General features: G+C 33.3%; 2 protein-coding genes across 10 annotated transcripts in view; one reads left to right on the plus strand and one right to left on the minus strand.

The window, feature by feature from the left end:
* LOC125865709 (probable ribosome biogenesis protein RLP24) overlaps positions 1-19,649 on the plus strand; it is an 83,387-nt gene that overhangs the window by 60,613 nt on the left and 3,125 nt on the right. The window lies entirely within an intron of this gene.
* The window catches only part of LOC125865704 (probable disease resistance protein At4g27220), a 91,458-nt gene that overhangs the window by 57,210 nt on the left and 14,599 nt on the right, over positions 1-19,649 (minus strand). For 2 of the 8 annotated variants that reach the window (XM_049545920.1, XM_049545916.1), the window contains exons 3-5: positions 5,604-6,080; positions 4,285-4,767; positions 3,649-4,092 (exon numbers count right to left, since the gene is read on the minus strand). The exons of 1 other annotated variant lie outside the window; for it this stretch is intronic. In XM_049545920.1, the coding sequence (XP_049401877.1) occupies positions 3,649-4,092; positions 4,285-4,767; positions 5,604-6,080 (1,404 nt within the window). Of the gene's footprint in view, positions 1-3,648; positions 4,093-4,284; positions 4,768-5,603; positions 6,081-10,721; positions 11,205-12,421; positions 15,327-19,649 lie in introns of those variants that run through there. 5 more of the 8 variants (XM_049545921.1, XM_049545918.1, XM_049545919.1 and 2 more) reach the window with 4 other exon arrangements.

Here is a 19,649-nt window from a genome sequence, read left to right on the forward strand (position 1 = left end):
TGTGGTTTTCGGTACTCACCCTTGCTTCTACACAATTGTGTAGGTTGACAGCTCTCTCAGATTCGGCTTAGTATTTTCTTTAGCAGATTGAGCTTCGGGACATACTCGAGAGGTAGCGGTTCATTCCAGACGTGCCCTTGAGTTATCTTTACTTTCAGTTTTGTTCTATTCGAGAACTATACTCTGAGACTTGTATATTTTTATTCGAATCCTGTATTTAGAGGTTTGTACATGTGACAACCAAATTCTGGGTAGTGTTGAGTCTTAATTAAAGTCTTCCGCTTATTTATTATCTTTTATTCTCGTATTTCTACTTCTTTATCGTTGTGGTTGGGTTAGGCTGATGTGTTCGGTGGGAAATGGACACGTGCCATCACATCCGGATTTGGGGTGTGACAGCTCCCTTGGTGACTCGAACTAGCAACCTTCGAGTTGGAAGTGAGGGGTGCTTACCATCCGAGCAACTCCCTCTCGTCATTCAATAAAAGCTTAACAAGAGGAATAATAGAGAATTTGGTCTATGAGAATGCAAGCAAGGAATAGTAGTAGTGGGGTCAAAATTAAAGTGGGAGTGTTGATTAGATAAGATTTCAAAATTGCACACACAGAAAAGTAGAAATAAAAGGAAAACTGTAATATTTGCTTTTAGAATTTTCTCTGCAATTGATCAAGTGAAATAATGGAGAATTTGTTTTATGACAATGAAAACTAAAAAAGTAGTGGCGTCATTATTAAAGTGGCAGTGTTTGATTAGATAACATTTCAAAAAATTGTGATTCCGTATGGGAGACAAAGAAATGAGATAAAAAGTAAAAGTATATGTTTGCTTTTGGAATTTTCTCTCCAATTGATTAAGTGAGTCATGTTGNAAAAAATTCTGATTCCGTATGGGAGACAAAGAAATGAGATAAAAAGTAAAAGTATATGTTTGCTTTTGGAATTTTCTCTCCAATTGATTAAGTGAGTCATGTTGAAGCCCCTGTTCTCTACTCCTGTACTGAAAACAACTTTTTTTTTCTTTCAAATTCTTGGAAGTTGAATTCTGGAGTGAGTTTTATGGCGGTAAAGATAAAACTTCAAAAGCTAGCTCATGAGGGGAGCATTGCACAAGTCCACATAATGAGAACACCAGTTCATGGCCAAACATATTTTCCGGAGCTGAACTCCGAAAAAACTTGAAAAATTTTCATGGCCTAACAGCCCCTATTCTCACTTTTCTGTGCTTTCCTTCCTCTGGTTTTTATCCTTTCTCATTTGTTAATATTGTTTTTTTATGGATAATAATATTTTTTATATCTCACCTTTGAGTTTGCGTACACTCTACCTTACTCAGTCTCCACTGGATATATGTTGTTGATTTCAAATAGATTTATCCTTAATAATTGAAATATAGAAATAATATCAGATTCAACAATTCAAAGAAAGAAAATATACAATTAGTAAAGCACCCAATTCATGTGTTTAATCAAAAGATGAATACTTTTTCTAAGACGTAGTCCCTTTTAACCTGTCGTTAATTGGACTTGGGTCCCAAACCAACCGTTGTGAGCTGCCTTCCAGTTCTATTGCTTCTTCTCCACCCAATAACTGGTTGTATGACATTGGGCTGGAGCTTGTTCATTACACAAAACCTATTGGGTTCACGTGAACTTGATACGAGTACTTATTACTTTCCTAGATTCCGATTCATGGACAACACTCTTGCTTCTGCCATCACTAGTGTCTTCATACTGAGAGCAAAGAGTAGAAGTGTGTTATACTTATGCATAAAGTTGACCAAAAGATCAAGGCGGAGGGCTCATATGGAAACTTAGCAAATTACATTTGATTCATTGGTTAGAAGGAGCATAAGCATTGAGAGCGAGAAGATGTCTATACATCTACAAGATGAAATATTCTATTGGCGCTATGCAATAGTTGTCTTATTTGTTATATTAGTACGTTGTTTGTAAGTAGAAATCTGGATTATTCCTACCTTCTAATTAGTTTTCGATTTATTTCTGCGTGGAAAAGATAAGCATTCCTCTTTCTGTATCTATAAAGAGTTTATCTTTGGTGTATAACTCTAGTGTTGCTTATTGGTTAGTGTTTTGGTTTTTATTTAATACTGCATTTGTTATGGTACAGAGTGAATTAGGGCAATATAACAGGACGACACGATGAGATTGGAAAAATGTTGGGTTTGTTCCACAACTGTATATTCAGGCCATGGTATTCAATTTGTTCGAAACGACACAAAGGTAGAATATTAAGCTTTCTTGCCTTGTTGATTTGAGTTAGTTAAATTTGGTTTCCATTACGTACTTGTCTATGATATATGCTTTCCATAGTTAGGTTTAAGAAAATAGTATTTAATTAGCTGGACTCGTTATTTTCTGTGACGAAATCACAAGATAAGTATCCCCGTAAATCTTTGACTTGTTAATATCAAGCTATAGTGCATATGTTCTTGTTTGAGCAGGGCTAACCATTTTAAAGTGCTATTACTCCTCATGGTTAGGATAGTTTGAGAATTGAAAAAAATATATATTACAAAGAGGTTCCTTAGACCGTGTTTCACTAATTTCCGTTACTTCTAATTTATCATGTGCTTTTTCTTGCAAATAACATTAATTGGCAAATCATACAGGATAAAAAGGAAAGAAAGCCAAGGAGCAGAGAGAAGCAACAAAGGAGCTCGAGCAGAGCATTCACATGGTCAAAGCTCCTTCTGTGCTCGACAAAGAGCAATCACTTACACTGCCTGCCAACGTCAAGGTTTCGCAAAAGCAATCAGAGGAAAATCACATGGAGGAATGAACATTTTGCTTCCCATATTCTGGAAAGTACAAATCAATTCTTCACGCTATAGTTAACCTTTGTTTTTGAAATTGTTAAAGAATTTCTAATTAAAGAAGTAAGAAGTAATTAATAAAGAAGAGTGTCCAAACTAGGACTTCTCTACTTCAATACAATGTAAAAGATTGTCCTTGAATCAAAATCAATCAGAAAGTTACCTCAACTAATTTGGGATGTTTTACACCCTCCGCACGACCAAAGAGTTTCTAATTAAAGAAATTACTGATACAAATACAAAGTCTTTTGGCAAAAACTGTTGGGTTTAAGTGAATCCATGGATTATAATATTGATCCGCCTCTACGTGTTACCTCCATCGCGAGCATTTTACTCGCGCTGCTTCTTCAAGATCCGCCCCTTCTTTCAAAAATCAACAAACAACGGTGTAGGTATTAGATGATGTTCGATCTAACTTGGACTATTTCATGGAATACTCATTACCTTCCTAGCCAGCTTTGGATTCATAGACTGAATCACTAGCTTCTGCCATCACTAGGTTTGGCTTTGTTGTTATCACACCAAAATCATGGTTTACCCTTTCGAGACTCGGTAGCTTCAGATGCATCACCATTGGTAGCTTCAGATTCATCGTCGTCATCACTAGCTTCAGATTGTTCCTGGGAGCAGAGAATAGTGATGCTTTAATTGAAAATATTGTACAAGGAAGTTGACAAACATAAATAAGTATGTGAATATTACTATTACTATTAAGTTAAGACGGAAAGAGTTAATTAATTATACAGCTACGGCACAAGACAAACCTTAGAATTGAACCTCTGTTGTATCCATTTATTGAGATCATCTACATTCACCTCATCATCACATTTGAGAATCGGTGTACTGATAGATATTCCCTGTTGGACAAACGTCTTCATTTCAGGACAGGCATCAATCTTCACCTTTCTGAGAAATGGAAATTCAAGAGCATGTTCTGTCAGAAAGAAATGCCCCAGCTTAGGCAGCGTGAGAAGATTCAGCTTTTCCAAGAGCGGAAATAAGGTCATGATTCCTTCTTCTTGTTGTTCCTCTTCTGTGATCACTTCTTCCATTGATTGACAATCATCTATCTTTAGTATTTGGAGATTCAAAGCACCTCTGGCCACTGATGGAGACATCAAGTTTCTCAATTTTTCGCAACTCTTTACTTTCAATTTTACAAGTTTGCTGAAGTAGGCAGTTGGAAGTTGGTGAGAGCATAGAGCACTTATGCTGTTAGCCCCATTGATGTATAACTTTTTCAAGTTGGGACAAGAAACCTGCAAATGTTGAAGGCCTTGTATTTTATATAAGGGATGAAAATTCAATATAGCTTAAAGTACAAATCTAAAAATGAACCATATCTCATCTTACATCAAGGTAACAGGAAGTGAAAAACAAAAATAACTATCTAAAGATTAAAACGAAAAGAGAGCAGTAATTAGTTATACAACTAGCGGCACAAGACAAACCTTAGAATTGAACATTGCTTTATTGACATCAACTACTTTCACCTCATCATCACTGTTCACACTTTTGAGACTCGTTGTACCCACATATACTCCCTGTTGGACAAACGTCTTCATTTCAGGGCAGTCATCAATTATCACTTCTATGAGAAATAGAAATTCAAGAGTACACTGCGCCAGAAAGAAATGCCCCAGCTTAGGCAGCCTGATAAGATTCAACTCTTCCAAGTGGGGAAATAAGGTCATGATTCCTTCTCCTTTTGTGATCACTTCTTCCATTGATTCACAGTCTTCTATGGATAACATTTGGAGATTCAGAAGACCTCTGGCCATTGTTGGAGACATCAAGTTTCTCAATTTACTACAATCCTGTACTTTCAATGTTTGAAGTTTGCTGAAGTAGGCAGTTGGAAGTTGGTGAGAGCATAGAGCACTAATGCTTTCAGCTTCCCAGATCTGTAGATATTCCAGGCTGGGACAAGAAACCTGAAAATGTTGAAGGGATGATAAGGGCCCAACCATAAGACAATTAACACCCACAAATAAAACACTAGGTCACAAGTTGAGAAGTCAAAAGTGCTTAAAAACTAGGTTTGATTAAAAGTATTATAAAGCAATTATTATAGTTTTAACAGTTATTTTTTGAGAAACATCCCATATAAATACCATTATTTTCAAAATATGAAAGAAATCATTTAAGGTCAAATTACTCAAATAAAAGAAATATTTTAAAAAGCTTCTCCAAAATAGCATTCTTTAAAATCTTTTAAAAAGAGATAAAGTACAAGATGACATGAGAAAACAAATCCACATATATATTAGCTGTTAAATATAATGAAAGACATTTTTTAGGACTAGTTTTTTTATATATATAATAAAAACGAAACTCAAAAGAAAAAGTACAAGCAAGGGGTAATTTCTTATCTTATTAGTCCTATTGAGGCGTAAAAAATAAAGAATTTAGAACGAGATGCAGATTCAGAATTTGAAATTTATAAATATCTCTAATGACCTTAGGGTAATATCCAATAACAATCGCGTTCATAATCTAGATATTACTAATACAGATTAAAGTTTCTGGGCAAAAGCTATTAGATTTACATGAACCCCTCGGTTACAAATTTTTAGTTTCGCCTATATATATTTGTTACTTCAGTCAACATAGGTATCAGGTGAGAAACAGAAATGACTATCTGAGAAGATTACTGTTACTATTAATTATTTGCTAGTTAAAACGGTAAGAGAGCAGTAGACCAGGGGTGTACTAATGCATGACAAAAATATTTATATTAATAGTTATGCACTAGCGGCACAAGACAAACCTTAGAATTGAACATTGCTTTCACCTCATCATCATTGTTCACACTATTGAGACTCGCTGTACCCATATATACTCTCTGTTGGACAAACGTCTTCATTTTAGGGCAATCATCAATATCCAATAGTATGAGAAATGGAAATTTAAGAGCATGCTTGGTCAGAAAGAAATGCCCCAGCTTAGGCAGCCTTTGAAGATACAGCCTTTGCAACAGTGGAAATAAGGGCTCATTAGTCATTTCTTCTCCTTGGTGTTCCTCTTCTGTGATCACTTCTTCCATTGACTCACAATTTTCTATATATAGTGTCCGGAGATTCAGAAGACATCTGGACATTGATGGAGACATCAAGTTTCTTAATTTTACACAATTCTCTACATCCAATATTTGAAGTTTGCTGAAGTATGGAAGTTGGTGAGAGAATAGAGAACTTATGCTGTCAGCTCTATAGATAGATAGGTTTTCCAAGCTGGGACAAGAAACCTGCGAATGTTCAATATAGCTAAAAAGTACAAATCCAACTACTTTCACCTCATGATCATTGTTCACCCTTTTGAGACACGGTGTACTCACGGATATTCTTTGTTGGGGAAACGTATTCATTTCAGGGCAGTCATCAATTATCACTTCTCTGAGAAATGGAAATTCGAGAGTACACTCCGTCAGAAAGAAATGCCCCAACTTAGGCAGCCTACAAAGCTCCAGTTCTTCCAACAGGGGAAATAAGGTCATGATTCCATCTCCTTGTTGTTGTTCCTCTTTTGTGATCACTTCTTCCATTGATGCACAACCATCTATCNACAACCATCTATCTTTAGTATTCGGAGATTCAAAACACCTCTGGCTACTGATAGATTCATCAAGTTTCTCAATTTTCCACAGTTCTTTACTTCCAATGTTTCAAGTTTGCTGAAGTCTGGCGCAATTGGAAGTTGGCGAGATAATAGAGAAGTTATGCTGTTAGCCCGATTGATGTATAGCTTTTCCAGGTTGGGACAAGAAACCTGCAAACGTTCAAGTATCAAACCATAAGCAATTAGCACTAGATCATACGTTGAAAAGCCAAAAGTGCTTAAACACGAGGTGATAAGTTGTTTAATTTTTAAGATGAAAAAGAAAAATTTAATTAATTAACGGGACAAAGTGATGTAACACCTCTTTTACGGGCTCTATTTATATTTATCTTTTTTCTCCTTTTTTTCCCTTCATTTATTTACTTATTTTATTTTTAATATTTCAAAAAATCTAACATTTAATTACTCAACTTTTAACCTCTCACTATAATATATCTTCTTCAAGTTATGTTAACAATAACAAAGCAAAAAATTAATCTGATAGTTAATTGCTCAACTTTTCCTCTTCCCTCGGGATTTTTTTCCATGTAACTTTTCCCATAATTGTAATTAATTTATGTTAATAAAAAAGAAGAAGCCTATATGACAATTGACAAATATAAGATTGGAATATACATGTGCAAAACGGCAAAACCTATTGTTAGCATATTTTTATTGCCATTTAATTTAATAGTTCCTAAAGAATCATCTAGTTCCCCTTTAAATTTAGGGAAAAATGACAAATATACCCCAAACTATCACAAATGGTACGTACATACCTTATGTTATACTTTAAGGTTGCATATACCCTTACCGTTACTATTTTGGGTTGTGTATACCCTTAAAACTAACGGACGGACACGTGGCTTCATCTTAACAATTTACCCGATTTTATTTATTTTTTACCTAAAATTAAAAAACCCACCCATGACCCAAATTAAAACACTATGACATTTTAAATTAAAATAAAAACAAAGAGCCCTCCTCCATTAAAACATAACCCAAAACCTTTTAAATCAAACAAAACACGAAATTGTTCTTCAATACATCTTCATTTGCAGCTTTTTTCAAATCTCATTAAACAAAGATACAGTAGCTTGTTATTTCATTGACAAACAAGAGACCCATTTTAATTTATTGTTCAAATCGATTTGTTGTTGAATGAGGTTGGAAATACTATCACCATTGATGGACGAAACTTCTAGTTTAAAAGTGGGTCTTCAATAGAATAAAAAATTTCGAATTTAAATTGATTTGTTGTTGTTGAAAGGGGTTGGAAATACTACCACCATTGATGGACAAAGCTTCAAGAAAAGTGGGTTTGCAATCAAATAAGAAAATTTTAACTTAAATTAATTAGTTGCCGTTGAAACGGGTTAAAAATACTACCACCATTGATGGATAAAGCTTCAAGCTTTAAATTGAATTTGCAATTGAATAAAAAAAAATTGAGCTCACATTGATTTGTTGTGGTTAAAAGGGTTCAAAAATATTCTTGAAATAGATTTTGATGAAATTAACCAAGTGCACCATATTTTTGTGGTTGTTGTTGGAAAGCTTTTGATTTTAATTTTGCACAAAGTTGAAAATTTGTGTTGTTGAAAGCGGATGATTCATTGTTGTTGTCTAAACTTTAAGGAGGATGCATTGAGTTTATTCTAGATGAAGATTTTTTTTTATTTCTCTTTTTTTTTTTTTGGATTAGCAAGGATTCAGTGATATTCTCACACAAAACAGATGAAGGTATTTGGTTGTGGGTCGGGTGAATCTTTTATTTTAGGTAAATAAAAAAAAAAATCGAGTAAATGGCTACGATGAAGCCACGTGTTCGTCCATTAGTTTTAAGGGTATACACAACCCAAAAGAGTAACGGTGAGGGTATATACAACCTTAAAGTATAACGAAGGGTATTAACATACCATTTGTAATAGTTCGGGGGTATATTTGTCCCTTTTCCCTTAAATTTATGCTCACATAATCAAATTCTTATGTTGTGTATCAGTCATTTTCTTCTTCTTTGGATTTTCTCTTTACCTGATTTATTTTGCTTTTTTTTTTTAAGTCTCATATCTATTCAAATTCTTTCTTCATCTTCTTTGGATTTTCTCTTTACATGATTTAATATATATAGTGAATATACTATTGATGCTTTCTTTCTTTTGTTCATGGTTTGTATATGCGTTTCTTAATAGTAGAATACTATGACCCTTCTTTATTTTTTACTTTCTAATATAGTTAAGTGATTTTTTGTGGCTGGTAATAATTTATTTTTGTCTTCATCACTTTTCATGTAATTTTAAAGGCATTACAAGCCAAAAAAGAAGAAGATCGACAGTCAAAATTAAGTAATTATTTCATTTTCTCTTTATTTTAATTTGTTATATAATTTTAAGATAACAATTTTTAAAGTGTTGAAGAAAAGTCATATATATAAGCTAAGCTTCTTTCTAACAGTGTAAATGAGGTGTGAATAAGGATAACAAAGAGTCATATTTTTTCCCTCTTTTTACCATAATAAATGTGAATATATGATCAATGTGTATTAGATTTATTAATCGTTATTGAAAGTAAAAAAAACATTTCTTTTATTTTTCTCACATCCAACTTTTAGTACTTTTTCTACATCTTCAACGCTACATATACGTATTTTTTTAAAAAAAATATTTCTTTGGTACTCTTTAATAATCTCTATACAACTAAATTATGTTCAATTTTATTTTATTTTTATTGTAAAAGAAAAACCTCAACGACAGTGTTTCACTATAGCAACTTAATTCTTTCTTCTCGCAATGTATACTATAAGAACGAAAGTTTAAATATAAAATTTTAATATTAATGAATCTTATGCGACATAAATATGTACTATATGAATGCCAGTACGAGCATGAATATGAATATCGAAAAAAATAAAAAAAATCTCTCCAACCTTTTGAGTTTTGTGCATAAATATGTTCGAATATAATTCAAATATTTTTTTCTCACTATGATTTAGCACAAATATATTTTATTTTGTATATTTTTATCATGCAGTCATTTATACAAAAAAAAAAGTCACGGAATTTATGATCGAGTAGATTTAATATTGTTGGTTGAACCAATAATATTGATATAAGAATCATTGAATTTAGTATGAAACTATGATAATTAAAGGACTGTTACATGGCTGGAACTTTTCATATCAACTTTTATGTTTTCATCTTTTTTATTAGCTATTTTAAATTGAAAATGCTGCATGAGATTTTTTTTTGCAATTTTCCTGAATAGATAATATCAGGTAACTTAATTTGTATTTCTCTCTTTTATTATATAATTTATTAGAATATTTATCAAATCGTGACATTAATTATTTTAAAATGTATTTAATATTTTCTTATACCTGTGCGAAGCACATACAAATACACTAGTAATATTATAAAGAAGGGAAGACAAAAATTATGTATCTTTACTATGTCAGTGTCAATGTGATTGTAACATATAAATTGGAGGGTCAAAATTAATAAGAATCATTTGTTGATTCTTTGCTATATATCGATTTTAAGAAAAATGTTTAGCTTGATGACAATTGTTTTAAAAAATTAATTTATAATATTGTGTTGGTTCTTAATGATTCATATTGCTAATGATTCATTCTTCAATTAAATTGTATGATTTTCATATTTTATTGAATATTCTATTACTACTCTCTAATTAAATTGAATAGTTACTGCATAAATCACTAAGTAATTATTATTATTATTAGGGAATCAGAAGAAGAAGAAAAATAATTTAAAAAAAAAAAAAAAAAGAAGAAGAAGAAAACGTGATCTGATTTTCAAAAATAAAAAATAAAAAATGAAGAGGTAGGAAAATAAGAAAAGAAACGCTGAAAAAAGGAAACGAGTAAAAATAAAAGAATTTAAAGAGAAAGTAAAAGAATGAAATAAGAGAAAAGTGCATCCGAGATTCATATATTAGATTTGTATTAAATATATAATAAATAATTTAGTTTAGAAATTTATCAAAATGAATAGAAGGAAATCAAGTTTTATTGAATTTTTTTCTTTCTATTATTTCTAGTAAGAATAATAAAACTACTGTTTTTACTTACAATATATTACATAAAAATCAAGTATTTTAGAAGATTTAAAAACACTTAGATGATGAAGATTCGTAATATATAGAGTAAGTGTGAATAATATCACTGGTTAAAATTTGAAAACTAAAATAATTTTTTTTGAACAATAGAAAATCCAATTAATTAGCGCGGAACGAGTTTACTGGTTAATTATACAGCTAGAGGTACAAGACAAACCTTAGAATTGAACATGACTTTATTGAGATCAACTGCATCACTGTTCACACTTTCGAGACTCGGAATACTCATAAATATTCCTTGTTGGACAAACGTATTCATTTCAGGACAATCATCAATCTTCACTTCTCTGAGTAATGGAAATTCAATTGTATGCTCCGTCAGAAAGAAATGCTCCAACTTAGGCAGCCTGCAAAGCTCCAACACTTTCAAGGAGGGAAATAAGGTCATGATTCCTTGTCCTTGTTCTTCCTCTTCTGTGATCACTTCTTTCATTGATTGACAATCTCTTATCCATAGACTCTGTAAATTGGGAGCACCTCTAGCCACTGATGGAGACATCAGATTTCTCAATTTCTCACATTGAAATACCACCAATGATTCAAGTTTGGTGAAGTAGGCAGTTGGAAGTTGATGAGAGCATAGAGCACTTATCCTTTCAAGTTTTTGGATGTTTAACACTTTCAGATTGGGACAAGAAACCTACAAAAGTTGAAGTATCAAACTTTATTGTATTTTGTTGTAGGAAGAAAATACTAGGTCATACGTGGAGAAGCCAAAAGTGCTTAGACACATTTATATATTTTAAAAGAGCCAAATATATACATAAAAAAAAAAGGAAACTTACATAAATATACTATATTAAAAAAATATTTATCATTTCTAGCAATTAACATTTTTTTTACTTGATCACTTTTAATATATTTATAATATAATTTTAATACATATCACAGAGAACAATTTATAGAGCACATATAATACAAGTTTTGTTGATGAATAATATATTTATCACACATTTTAATACACTTATAATACAATGTGTTAATTTCTTACCAAACAAGTATAATATATTTAAGAAAATAGTTATAAAACATATATACTGCACACATAATTCAATTTTAATACATTTTACAGATTTATCATAGTATTACTCTATATGGTTATAAATAAAAAATATCGCTAAAATCACTAATTATTTATTAAAAAGGTACCCATCCTAGTAATTTTTCCTTAAAAAAAATCATATAATCTCGTTTAATATTTTAAAAAGTTTTTTAGTATCTCAAACACATTATATTCTTTTTTTGGTAGTTTCAAATATATACAATAAAGTAATTAAGTTTACAACAAATATAGCCATGTTTTATCAACCAAAATTCATATAAAATATACAATATTGACTATGCAATATAGTTCGATAAAAGTCATAGATTACTAAATACATTATAATACACTCAAAAAACTAAATACAACTTATTTTGTTCTTATTTTTTTTTCTTTTTTCATATCTATTTATTTACACACGCGCACGCACACACACACAAAAATGAATAAGAATAAGAAACTCAAATAATGATAAACAAATATATTTATAAGGGAGGTATTAAAAACTTAAATTAGCCATTGAATAAAAAAAGTCGATAAAAATATTCCCGTGTAAAAAGAATCAAATATATCCTTATATGGAATTTTCATATAACAAATTAATTTAAAATTATTTTTCACTTGGTTAGACCAAAAAGGTATATCTAAATCATTTATATAACGATAAAAGAATATACTTTGTGTAAGTAAATATCTTTAGTGCTCAAGTAAAAGGTAAAATTTTAATTCATAAAAACCCTCAAAATAAAAAGTGAAAAAGTAAGCTCGTTTCATATTTTAAAAAAAGTCCTTATTTGTCATCATAAAAAGCAAACCTTTTCATTGAAAAGAGGATTTGAGTCGGTGATGGAGTTGTTGGTGGTAGGCCAGAAATTTTGGAACTCAGGTAACCCCTTGAATACCATTTCCCATAATTGAGGGAACTCAATGCCCTCAACATTGTCATCACTGCAAATGTGAGTCAGGCATTCCAGAGATTCAAGTTCTAACTCATTTAAATTGGGGAACTTGATTACTTCATGTGTCCTCCCACAGATATTCAATAAATGGGTCACTAAATCACAATTAGAGAGGCCGAGAACTTTCACGTTCTGAAGCTCATTCAGCTGCAACTCGGCCAACACGTTATTAGAGCCTTTTCCCTTTGAATGTACAACTTCGCATTCCTTCAACAGGCGGCAGATCCAATCACCCAATGGGACGGTCTGAGTGACATTTAAATCAATTTTCTTTCCGTAATCACCCCTGGTCACTGTGAAAGCATTACCCACTTTAAGAGTGTACCGTGTCAACCTGGAGGGAAGGCGCAAGTTACTGTAGATCACATCTTCGGAACATTTACTTAATGTCAGTGCAGTCAATTTCGATAAAGATTCCAGTTCCCTCAGGGTGGAGTAACAACAATCTTCTACTCCCACCATATGAAGTTCCTCCATTCGAACTAGTTTTGATAACACCCCCGCTGAAATCCTTTTAAGTGTTGTATACTCATTGTGCAACTCTAACATAATTAGATTGGCCAAATTTCCAATCTCCACTGGCACCTCCTCTAATTGAGAATCTCTTATGCAAAGAATTTCCAAATTGACAAGTTTGCCAATAATGGGTATGTCATCCAAATTTAATCTTTTCAGATACAACATCCTCAGACTTGACAACCTCTGAATGGATGTTGGAAAAGACAGAATGGACTCCTTATATCTGTATCCCCTCAGGCTTAAGACATTGAGTTTACTCATTCCATCAAAAAAATCATCATGTAACTTGAATGGCTCTTCAAAACAGAGTTTCAACATTAGAAGCTTCAGTTCTGGGCAAACTATTGGGCTACAAGGCTCATCAAATTTCTTTGCAACAATTGACATGTGATTGTATTGCTGCTTGTAAAAGTCTATTCTTGGGAACTCTTCTGAGTTCACATCATGACTTACCATAAAGCTATGATCTCCCTCAGACGCAATATTTATAGCCACGTCACGGATCACATCATGCATTTTGACATGATTTCTTTTTGAACCTTGGGATAATAAGAAACTATCTTTCAATGTTTCTAACAGATTACACATCCTATCTCTTGCTTCTTCTATATTTTTAATTTTCGAAAAGATGCGAAGCCCCATTCCATATTTAAGCAATTTTTCAGTCCTAATATCACTATCTTCCTTGAACAAAGAACAAAGCAAAAAGAGGTACCTGGCTTCATCACTTTCCAAGTAATCATAGCTTAGCCTCAGAGGTTTATACACCTTTGTATGCACTCCAGGGATATTTCTTGTTTCTGCATCACGTAATTGTTTAAGGGCATCCTTCCACAAAGGCTCGTCTTTACCCTTTAGTGCTCCTGCAACTGTAATAATTGCAAGCGGCAACCCCTTGCATTCTTTGGCAACCTCTTTTGCTGTGTCATGAACAGAAGAAACATCAACTGAATCACCAGCTTTCTGCTTGAAAAGGCACCATGCTTCCTCTTCAGATAATGTTCCAACTTCCATGATCTTCTGAGCTTCCATTGCTTCACAAACATTTCGGTAACGTGTTGTCAATATCACTTTGCACCGATGTTTGTGGTTGTTTCCACTTGGAATTCCAAGTTTGTCTAGATCATGAAAAGCCTCCCAAACGTCATCCAAGATTATAAGGTTGCGGTTGTTCTGATCCATTAACCTTGTACGCAGCTGATCTCCACGACTCCACATATCATCCCCTTCTAATGTCAGTCCGACTCCTCTTGCGATCTCACCCTGAAGTTTTTTCAAGTCTGGTTGTTGACTGACAGTTACCATGACGACATCTATGAAATTACCCCTTTCTTGTTTCGCCTTTTGTCTGATTTTCTCAGCGAGTGTTGTTTTACCAACACCACCCATACCACATATCCCAATCTTAGTGACCCCATCATCTTTCAAAGCTGCAATGACCTCATCCTCTTGCATTTTTCTGGAGTCAAACTCCTCAGCACTGTTACTAGGTATAACTTCAATTTGGACAGCAGGATAGGAGAAAACAGCATAATCATTGCCTTCATTTCGAAGTTCAATCATTTCCAGTGCAATTTTCTTAGCTCTCCTGCTCAGGGAGTAACGTGACTTCAAGTTCGGACACCAACCATATCTTTCAACCTCAATTCTACCTCGTCGCATTACAGCTGCCACATCTGCAGTAGTAGTATCAACACTAGTAAACCATGCCTCAACATTGGGAGAAATGACTTGTAAGTTTCTCCGGTCAGCCTCCGCTCTTTGTTGCACCCCAATTCTGATATCCTCCAGCTTCTGAGACTCATTTTCCATAAATCTGATATTGCTCTTATAGTAAAAGAGATACCCAATCCCTCGCGAAACTGGCTGGATCAAGCAATCTGTTACCCTTTCCACAAAAATAGATAAGAATTCCATATCTATCTCCTCTGATTTCTTAGTTAAAAGGAGACAAAGGTAGATGAAAATGCTTTTGAGTAAGAAAAATAGGTTGAGAGTGAATGAATACAAGAGAGTAAAATGAAAGCTGATAAATACACAGTTTTGAGCTAGTTACTACTATTTTCTATTAACTCTCCCTCACATGGACCTCTACTATTTTAACACCAACGGTGAATTTACGTGTTAAAAATGGAGTACTCGAACTCGTGGTTTCTTCGTAAAATTAATTATTTCAATTTTATGTATATCTTTTACAAACTTTTTTCTGAACAGATCAAAAAAAAAAAAGGTACTAGTAGAAGGGGAGGTGTATCACCAAAGATTTTGATGGAATGGTAAGTACTCAGTTCTTTTTTTAACCAGATGTTTCGAGTTCAAGTAACATATATACTTTTGAATTCAAAAACCAGACATCAGGTGCAAATCCCAAAAAGAAAAAGAAGGCCTTAAACATCACATGGTTACTGGAAAGTAAAGGTGAGATATTAAATGAAAGTTTAACAAGAGCAATAATAGAGAATTTGGTATATGAGAATGCAAGCAGGAATAGTAGTAGTGGGGTCAAAATTAAAGTGGGAGTGTTGATTAGATAACATTTCAAAATGGCAGACACAGAAAAGTAGAAATAAAAGGAAAAGTGTAATATTTGCTTTTGGAATTTTCTCTGCAATTGATTAAGTGGAATAATGGAGAATTTGGTGTATGACAATGAAAACTAAAAAAGTAGTGGGGTCATTAGTAAAGTGGTAATGTTTGATTAGATAACATTTCAAAAAATCTGATTCCATATGGCAGACAAAGAAATGTAGATAAAAAGTAAAAGTATATGTTTGCTTTTGGAATTTTCTCTCCAATTGATTAAGTGAGTCATGTTGAAGCCCTTGTTCTCTATTATTGAAGTGAACACTAACTTTTTGTTATTTTCCAACTTCTCGGAAATTTCGAAATTCAACTTAAAGTTAAATTCTAGACTGAGTTTTATGGTTAAACGTGTTTTTCGGAGTTGAACTCCGAAAAAAAGTGAAAAATTTCATGGCCTAAACAGCCCCTATTCTCACTTTTCTTTCCTTCCTCTGTTTTTTACCCTTTCTCATTTGTTAATATTGTTTTTATGGATAATAATATTAGTATATCTCAACTTTGAGGTAGAGGTAAAGCTTGCGTACACTATACCTTCTTTAGATTCCACTATGTGCGCTACACTGGATATGTTATTGATTTCAAATAGATTTATCCTTAATAGTTGAAATATAGAAATAATTTCACAATCTTCTTCACCTGTCAGAATATCAGATTCATCAATTCACAAAAAGAGAATATACAATTAGTAAAGCACCCAATTCAGGCGTTTAATCAAAAGATGAATTCTTTTTCTAAGCCGTAGTCCCTTTTAACATGTCGTTAATTGGGCTTGGGTCCCAAATCAACCTTTGTGAGCTGCATTCCAGTTCTATTGCTTCTTCTCCGTCCAATAACTGGTTGTGTGACATTGGGCTGAAGCATCATCATAACACAAAAGCTATTGGGTTCACGTGAACTTGAAACAAGTACTTATTACTTTCCTAGCTTCCGATTCATGGACAACACTCTAACTTCTGCCATCACTAGTGACTTCATACTGAGAGCAGAGAGTAGAAGTGTGTTATACTTATGCAGAAGGTTGACCAAAAGATCAAGGCGGAGGGCACATTTGGAAACTTAGCAAATTACATTTGGTTCATTGGTTAGAAGGAGCATGTGCATTGCGAGCGAGAATCGCAAGGAGGAATGAACATTTTGCTTCCCATATTCTATATTTTCAAACTAAAAACACTAAATCAGTCCATGCTTATTGTTGATACCCAATTTTGGACCTCCACAATATAAATTAATCATTGAGTTTCTTCATTTTCAAACGATTTGGAATAGTTAGTTTTTATAAAAAAATTTAAAATGATTTTCAGGCTATTTTAAAGCAATTTTAGTCATTTCTATAATTTTTAAATAATAAATATGTTTTTATATAAGTATTATATTTTGTAAATATTTGAAAATCATTCCAAAAGATTTGACATTTTTAGGTAATTATTTTATTAATTCACTGTAGTTTATGTTATGATTATAATTTTAAGTTATTTAGTTCGTAGTTAAGTTAATTATTTTATTTTTGTTAAAATTAAGAAGCTCGTTAATTTATTAATATTAATTCATTTTATTTAAATTTTAGCCAAATTTGCTAATCAAACTCAATTTGATTACGTTCAAAATTCATTTGGATATAATTTTAATCCATAGGCCAAATCTTCAATTCGAAATCTAACCAATTCACCCAATCCTTCATGAGACCAAGCTTGGGCCCTTCTTAAATTTCCAGCAAGCCCAGGCCCTATCCCAAATTCCTACTCACTTCACTAACCCATTCCTTTTCCCCTATAGTCCCAGCCCAACTCTTCTTCAACAAAGAAACCCAATTCAATCAAAACAATACATACAACATACATACAACAATCAGTACGTAGCTGTGACCCCACCTGCATTCTCCTTCTTCTTCTTTTTCAGCAAAGCAGTCCAAAACGTCAAAGCAGCAGCGGCGGCTGGAATGGCGGAATCCACGAAAAAAAGCAGGCGTCTGCCCTCACCAAACCATTCTAGCCCTGCCAGCCGCATCCCATTGACCTTGTGGCTACGAGATGGCGCCACGTCGACCGAAAGGGCGGTGTGCTTGATCGAAGCCGTCCACGCTGATCCGTTTGTTCGGATTTCATGGGATTTGGCTGAAATCTTGTACAACGAGCAGGTCTTGGCCCTTGAAAATTTGAATTTGAGGAATTGATTTTCTAATTCCTATTCTACCCTTTCCCCCAATTCCGAACCCCAATTCCCTTTCTATAAATACCCTCTTCTTGTTCTTGATTAAAGGTGAGAGAAACTATTAAGAGTTAGCCAAGTGTTGAGAGGAAGAAATATATCTAAATCAAAAATCTTTGAAGCTGTTCGAATCAGTCTTGGCTCTCGCTCGTTTTTGTCTTGTTCATTCGAGTTTCTTCGAGTCGTGTTTCGGTGGAAGAATCGCTGCCCTTCTAGCTTGTAGTCTCGGTTCACTGCTCCGAAAGAGGTAAACCCTTTCCCTTTCAATTTTCTCTTTACAAAATTCCAAGCTTCATCTGTATATGTTTGAAGATTTTCTCTTCAATTTATTGTCTTAAGATTGGTTATATTAGTCCTTCCTTCTTTTTTTTTTAAATTTTACGTCAGTTATAATCCGTTGTTTAGTGGGAAAAGGGTCAAAAATACCCCTCAACTTTGGTTTATTGTTTGACTTTATCCTTGTCGTTAAAATGAAGTTAATTTTACCCCTCCCGTTACTAATTTCACCAAATTTACTCCTCATTAGACGGAATCCCCAAAATTGACCCGAATTTTTTAAAAAAACCCTATTCCCTATTTTAACCCAATGATCCGACCCCATTTAGAATAACCCGGTTAACCCATTCTCTCAAATTTTCCATATATTCATTTTCAATTTAACCTAATTTATTCACTGTCTCCATATTTCCTACTGTTCATCTTCATCGACATCAAATCCCTATTAAAGCTTCAAATCAAACACAAACAAAGTCTTCTTCGCCTTCTTTTTCGTCTTTTCCGAAACTCTCATTCCGGGCATTATCATTGCCATTACAGGCATCTCTTCAAGACCCCACTCTCTTCCTTAGAACCTCCCCCAAGATCGGATACTTCCAGCAACGTTAGATGCGGAATCAAATTAACAATCGTTGATACTCTCCCTAATGAAGCAGACTTTGATTTGTAAGTTGATGTTGTGAAATTTGAACTAATTAATGGGTTAGTGAAGCTGTAGAAATGGGTTTCAAATTTTTTTTTGAATCTTGGATTGTGGAATTTATGAATGCACATAAGGTGTTTAATATGTGGAAATGGTTTTTGAAACAGTGATACAAAGACTAAGAGATAAATCAATTGAATCACCTCATGCTTACGGCATAAGAGCTTTTGACCAAATTGCTTGGGCTTGGTAATCGTGTCGGAACAGTAATTACGACAGGGATGGGTTTAAGCGTCTGGGAGAAGTAGGAAGGTTGGGGAGGTTGAGGTTTTAGGCCTACTTGTATATCGACTTCATCTCCTTAGGTTATGGAAATGTTAATGTCTTTAAAATGAATTTTCCTCCATTGTTTTTTGTGTATATCCAAAAAAGATGAAGCTGAATACAGGTGGGTTATATTATGGGTCAGATCGAATTAAAATGGATAAAGGGAAATGGGTTATATGGAAAATTTGAGAGAATGGGTAAAAGGGGAATGGGTTAACCGGGTTATTCTAAATGGGGTCGGATCATTGGGTTAAAATAGGAAATAGTTTTTTTTTAAAAAAATTCGGGTCAATTTTGGGGATTCCGTCTAGTGAGGGGTAAATTTGGTGAAATTAGTAACGGGAGGGGTAAAATTAACTTCATTTTAACAGCGAGGGTAAAGTCAAACAATAAACCAAAGTTGAAGGGTATTTTTGACCCTTTTCCCTTGTTTAGTTGAAAGCTTGGGTCTTAATGTCATAAATTTTTAAAATAAGGATGTAGCTGTTGGATGTTTTATTTTTCCAACAGTAACTTATTATCTTACTAAGT

This window comes from Solanum stenotomum, chromosome 5 (genome assembly GCF_019186545.1).
Source record: "Solanum stenotomum isolate F172 chromosome 5, ASM1918654v1, whole genome shotgun sequence".
NCBI classification, from domain to species: domain Eukaryota; kingdom Viridiplantae; phylum Streptophyta; class Magnoliopsida; order Solanales; family Solanaceae; genus Solanum; species Solanum stenotomum.